The sequence below is a fragment of the Parasteatoda tepidariorum genome, chromosome 3 (assembly GCF_043381705.1).
Source record: "Parasteatoda tepidariorum isolate YZ-2023 chromosome 3, CAS_Ptep_4.0, whole genome shotgun sequence".
Lineage (NCBI taxonomy): Eukaryota > Metazoa > Arthropoda > Arachnida > Araneae > Theridiidae > Parasteatoda > Parasteatoda tepidariorum.
The window spans coordinates 7,815,377-7,821,376 of NC_092206.1; the positions used below are offsets into that span (position 1 = coordinate 7,815,377).

The following is a 6,000-nucleotide window of genomic DNA, read 5'->3' on the forward strand; positions in this document are numbered from 1 at the left end:
TGATGAGTGAGTGTATTTCACTCAAAGCCACTTATCATTCTCAGGCAAATAAAATGCAAGCCCTTAAAAATTGTGCTATTTTCAGGCATTATTTTTCCCGTGACTTTTAAAATTCCAAATACCCTATCAAAGATTGAAAGTTTTCCTTTTAAATCTAGCCATTGTGTTTCATTTCTATTCTTTTTGAACTACGACTTATTTATCAGTTGATAGATTTAAAATCACGACTGTAATTCCCATGAAGCATATAAAAGAAGAAGAAAAAACTTTTGTCTGAAAACAACTGAAATATTTTCACCCCTTTACCCCTTCCTGAAATCCCGAGTGCTGGATAGAAAAATATTTCCACAGAGGGACTTTAAGAATGGGAGAAAACTGGATTCGTTTTACGAGCGTTTGCCAGGAAAACTGAAGTTGTGGAATTTTTTTTTTAGAAATCCGGAAGGTTTTATCATAAACAAATGCTTATTTTTATTTTTCTTCTGCTTCATGAAAAGAAAACTACTACTTTTACTATGCCCAAACTTTAAAAAAAATCTTTACGGTTATTCTCTCTTGAAATCCTTTCAATATGAAGTGCCTTAGAAAAAAGTTTTTTGTTATTGTTCCCCTTCCTTATTGTATAAAGCGTGATTTGAAGACAGTAGGCTTAGGTTTTCTTCTGACTGTTTTAAGTTTTCTTTTTGTTCGCAGTTGACCCTAAAAATATCGCTTAGAAAAAAGTGNCTTCCTTATTGTATAAAGCGTGATTTGAAGACAGTAGGCTTAGGTTTTCTTCTGACTGTTTTAAGTTTTCCTTTTGTTCGCAGTTAACCCTAAAAATATCGCTTAGATAAAAAAAAAGTGCCAGAAAACTTTTCTTGATATACATATATATAAATAGTCAAACCCCTTTATAGTGAACTCCCGGATATAGTGAACGAAATTTTGGATCCCGTGCCTTACTATACACATATAATATTATTTTTTGTGGATATCATGAACCAAAAGAAGAAAGGAAATTGGATATTATGCACTTTTTTTTGTCTTCGAATGATTTTTTTATCTTTATTATCGGTAATTTTTTTAAATGTCTGCATAAAATACATATACCGATTTTTAAAACCATCTATTGGGTGGAATGTAGCCATAAGCATTTTCTCTCGTTTGCTTCTATTATCTCAGTAAATAAAGGGCACACCCCTAAATTTTTTGCACGCAAGACAAAGAGTAATAAGAAATAAAATTTAACACATTTTTTGTTACTACATATTGTTTTTTTTAACAATTTTTGCCTTTCTTTTTATGGGTCATTTATTTAAATAATGTGTAATAAAAGGGATCAGTGCGGAAAAATTAGTTAAAATTGTTTGCAATATGGATATAGTGAACTCCCGGTTAAAGTGAACAGAAATTTCGGTCCCTTGAAGGTTCACTATAGCGGGGTTTGACTGTATATTGTAACTTCTCATTATGGTGGAAGATGAACGAAAGCTCTTCCTATCGGCTTTTAATAACTGCCAAAAGCTGATCTTGGTGATAGTTAATTTGCAAAAGTTTTATTTTATAATTTTCGATTATTTTATTTAATAACCGCCAATGAACAGCCGACCCCATTTATTTGGGTTTAAGACTACTAATAATCAACTCCGTAGCCTTGTAAATTCAAACCCAATCCAGAAGATAAGGAATGGGATCTCCTGGATCAAGTATTAGGAGAAATTTGCCTTCGTGGAGGACTTTTTGAAGGAGCTAACCCAAATTTGCGTTACATGAAGAGGGAAACCACGAAAATCTCCCACTGGCAGCCTGACCACAAGGGGGCTCTAACCCATGATCCGTCAATCACTGAGGATATTTTATGTCAGAACTGTGGTCTGTGAAAGCTGTGTGCAGAATTCGAATCGACCAGGGATTCTAAACTGGATCACTTCATTGGGAAGCGAGTGCTCTATACCCTGAGCCATCACGGCTCCAATTTGCAAATTTGACAAACATTGATTTATATCTCCAGATGTTGCTGCCTTCGCTAAGTTCAGTACTTATCGGTTTTAAAGGAATAATGAAGCCAAGTTCACCAACACTTAGGAACGACGCCAGTTTCTGGTTTGCAGAATCTGGCTAGATACCGGCTACCAATGTAACACATGGATCTATATATACGGCAGTATCGCGATCATTTATGATAATACAAATGGAACACAAAAACATCACGATCACTACTGAAAACAATGTTTATCGAATACGATACAATCATGAACCTCCACGATAACATATATCAAAACGATAATATCGTGAATATTATGCACGAGGATAATTGTCGTGTCCAATACTATTGTGTATGTTGATATTTTTCATTTAGATAACGGAAATATTGAACTATGTGAAAATATTTTGCTTTAATTAAATTTGAAAAATATAGCGATAGGGAACAATGTTCGTGTTGGCGGCAATAACTCGGATAAACAGTCGCCAACACAGTCCCTACAACCGATAAATACATTTTTTTTTCTACTAAAATTATGTTTACAATTTTTGTGACCTTAAATTTGCTTATTAGAGACATTCTTAGAATTAGAGACAGATATTACTAATGTATTAAATAACGTTCAAAAAAAATATTGCATGATATACGTTTTGATCATCATGAAATACAAGTAGTACAATAACTGAAATATTGAAAATAATTCTTCACATAGGTGTTTTGACTAAATTAATTCAAATTCATTTATTACTTTAAAAACTTAACAAATTTAGCACTTTTTTCTGGGTGATGTGAAAAACTTCTTCAGAGTCAAACTTGAAAATAAAATAAAAAATATTATCAACTGAATACTTGATACATTTGTTGATACTTGATTGGATAAAAAGCAAAAGAAATTTCCAATAAATAAATGATTAAAGTCTTATTACTTTTTTAATTCTAATTATTTTACTATTATTTTTTTGTTTTTTATTATTACTTAATTTTTTATTTACTTTAATATTACCTTTCAATTCATGATGTATTTATAAATGCAATGCTCATTGCATTGTCTATTATTGTATATATTGTTTATTATTATTATTATTTTGAGTACGTAGCGTGTTACTTGTCAAAACTTGTTATTAGAAAATATGGATGTTATTAGAATACCACAAAATATGGAGTCGGAAAGCTAAGGGCAATCCGCCATAAGCCTACATTTAATTTTTATTTTATAACTTAAACTAATTCCTGTACATAAAAATGGTATAACTCCAAAACCAATGTAAAAATAATCTATTAAAAATGACATTCAATAAAGGCATTTTGACGATATTTAATATTTCCGTTGGGGGCATACAGTTTCAGAAAGATTTTTTTTATAAAATATTCTGCGTTATTTGTGAGTGCAGCATTCTTGATATTTGCGAATATATCACGTAATAATAAAAAGAATGCATAGTCGTCACTACATGATCTATTGTTTACCAATTATAGTTAAATGTTAGAGTGTATAGTTTTTTTTATTAGTTTATTATATTAATAACTTGAGGCTTGCAATTAAAAAATAATAAATGATTTATGACGAAAATAAAATATACAAAAAAAGAGAACTTTCACGAGAGCTCTTTCTCACAGAAGGTCTGAATATGTCTGCTGTGGAAACCAGAGTAAAACTATTTTGAATGGGTGTGAATTGCGAACGCTTCAACTTAAACCAATGCGCAAATGGGGAAATTCTCGTACAAAAACTTACTGTTAAGTATGTATGANTGAAAAGGACGGTCACACTGACTGACAATTCTTCTTCAATTTGAAAAGATGTTGCTTCACCTGTTAATATCCTAGAAATTTTCTTCATTGTTTGAAAGCCAGTGTAATAATAAAAAATTATAAAAAATAATAAAAATTAGAAAAATTTAACAAAAAATTTAAAAAATGCATTTTAATGCAAAATACGCCCCAAAATTTTAAAGAAAATGCCCTATAAATCTCAAATGCTCTAAAGGACAAAAAATGTCCAAAAATGCAAAAAATGCAAAAAAATGCCAATGTCATCAAAATCCGGGCCTTAGTCATCACCTTGTATAGTCATTCGCATTTCGTCTCGATAAAGAGACACCATTGACTTCATATACTTCATACAACTTCATATATATTTTTTGAAATAATTTTCTTAAAATCAAGTGATAACTTTCATAATAAATGGAATTAATTATTGCAGATTTGTAAATGTTGGCCGAGGGATACCACCCCTAAAAAGAGCTAGGACGGAGTTGATGGGACAGCGACCATCTTTACCAAGATTCTCGGAAAGAGAACAAGCATCACTGGACGCTCTATATAACAATGGTAAGAAATAATTGAAGTGTTAATAAAGCGACTCAGTTTCGAGTTCAAATAGATCAGCAAATCAATACAGCCCCATAGATGGACGCGGATTCATATCTAGTGAATAATGCAATGCTCCAGGATAAAATTTTGGGTATAGGCAACTCGGGTTCTAAACACATTGCTTATGCTATGCTGAGAAATACTATCTTGTATTTACCAATATATTCCCCCTTTTTCAGTCCCAGGTTAAGACTCTTTGGTTGTATAAGACACTTTGAGAGAGATTTCCAAACTGGTACTTTTACGGAAAGATTCCTTTCATACCTTTTCCACTGCATGCATCCCTAAAACCATCAAGTGAGACTCTGAAAATTTATTTCAAGAAGCTGATGGTTAGTTAAATATGAACCTGCACTAGCTCCTTTACTTCGCGTGTCTCTCATTTGCTTCGTGATATCTTGGGTTTATTTATATTCAGGGCAATCACTTCAACCCCATATTTTTCAAACTTTAAATGTTATTTTCAGTGTCTCATCTTAGCTCTATTTACCAGTGCCTCATATTAGTTTCATTATTTTCAGTGTATTATATTAGATCCATTATTTTCAGTATCTCTTAATAAATTCAGAGTCTCATATTAGCTGCATTATTTCTAGTGTCACAAATGTGTTACATCATTTTCCGTCTCTCATAATGAACTCCATTATTTTCAGTGTGTTATGCAAGCTCCGATAAGCTCCGTTAAAATTTAAGGCTATTTCGGGCATTCATTGTATCGTTCAAAACATTATTCAATGTTCTTTCCATAGTATAGTAAAAAAAAATTCCTTCCTCTCTTTAAAAAAATCATTTTACTTTATGAACAACGTTTCATGCAGAGTTACAAAATAAGATTTGCTCACATGTGTTACGTTTTAAACATAAAAACAAATCAGAAAAAAGTTGTTCTTTTTTTTCTTTATAAGAGAAAAAGTAACTTTGTCTTGAATGGCGCACGCTTTATGTTTTGAACATCTTTTATGCCCATCACGTCCAGTAAAAAAAAGAATATAACATTCTTTGAATCATTCAGAGGTCACGTACAGTATTCGAACAAGTACTTGAAGATCTGGGAGAATGGTTAACTGTAAATAACCGTACTGTATAGCCCTTCTCTTTACGATCGTTTATTTTGCGAAATTCGAAACGCAGAGCAGTTGCTGTATTAAAATTTCTTTTTGAGGACTAGAATGTAGAGTGCTATGCCCAAGACATGGATAGTTAAGAACCACAGCTAACTTTTTATATTTCAAATTCTAGAGAATTATTTTAAATAAATGTGTAATAGCATAGAAATGTCTCAAATATTTTTATCACATTATGATAACAATTTTGCAACGTCTTGTTACTTAACCCAAATTAACAGCTTTCGAGATTCAATCTTCGCGATATTGTCCAAGTTCTTTATGTATTAAAATTTAATAATAATTTAAAATCGGTCATTAATTCACTAAATCAGTATGAGTCAAATCCGGATATTTTAGCATAGTAGACAACTATTTTTATCTTAATAAGAATCATCAATTTTCATCCTTCAATTCAACAATCAACAATCACATCACCAATCAATTTTCATCTTCATAAGATAGAAAACTCATCCCAATTCTCCATTGTGGGCTGTACTACTTCCTCTAGCATCTCTAGAACCATGGCCTTGAGTATCGTATTATATACTATATATA

At 31.5% G+C, this 6,000-nt stretch overlaps 1 protein-coding gene across 2 annotated transcripts in view; it reads left to right on the forward strand.

Moving 5' to 3' along the window:
• Positions 1-6,000, forward strand: part of LOC107449963 (uncharacterized) — a 329,392-nt gene that overhangs the window by 307,838 nt on the left and 15,554 nt on the right. For both annotated transcript variants that reach the window (XM_016065656.3, XM_016065657.3), the window contains exon 4: positions 4,170-4,297. In XM_016065656.3, the coding sequence (XP_015921142.1) occupies positions 4,170-4,297 (128 nt within the window). The remainder of the gene's footprint in view (positions 1-4,169; positions 4,298-6,000) is intronic.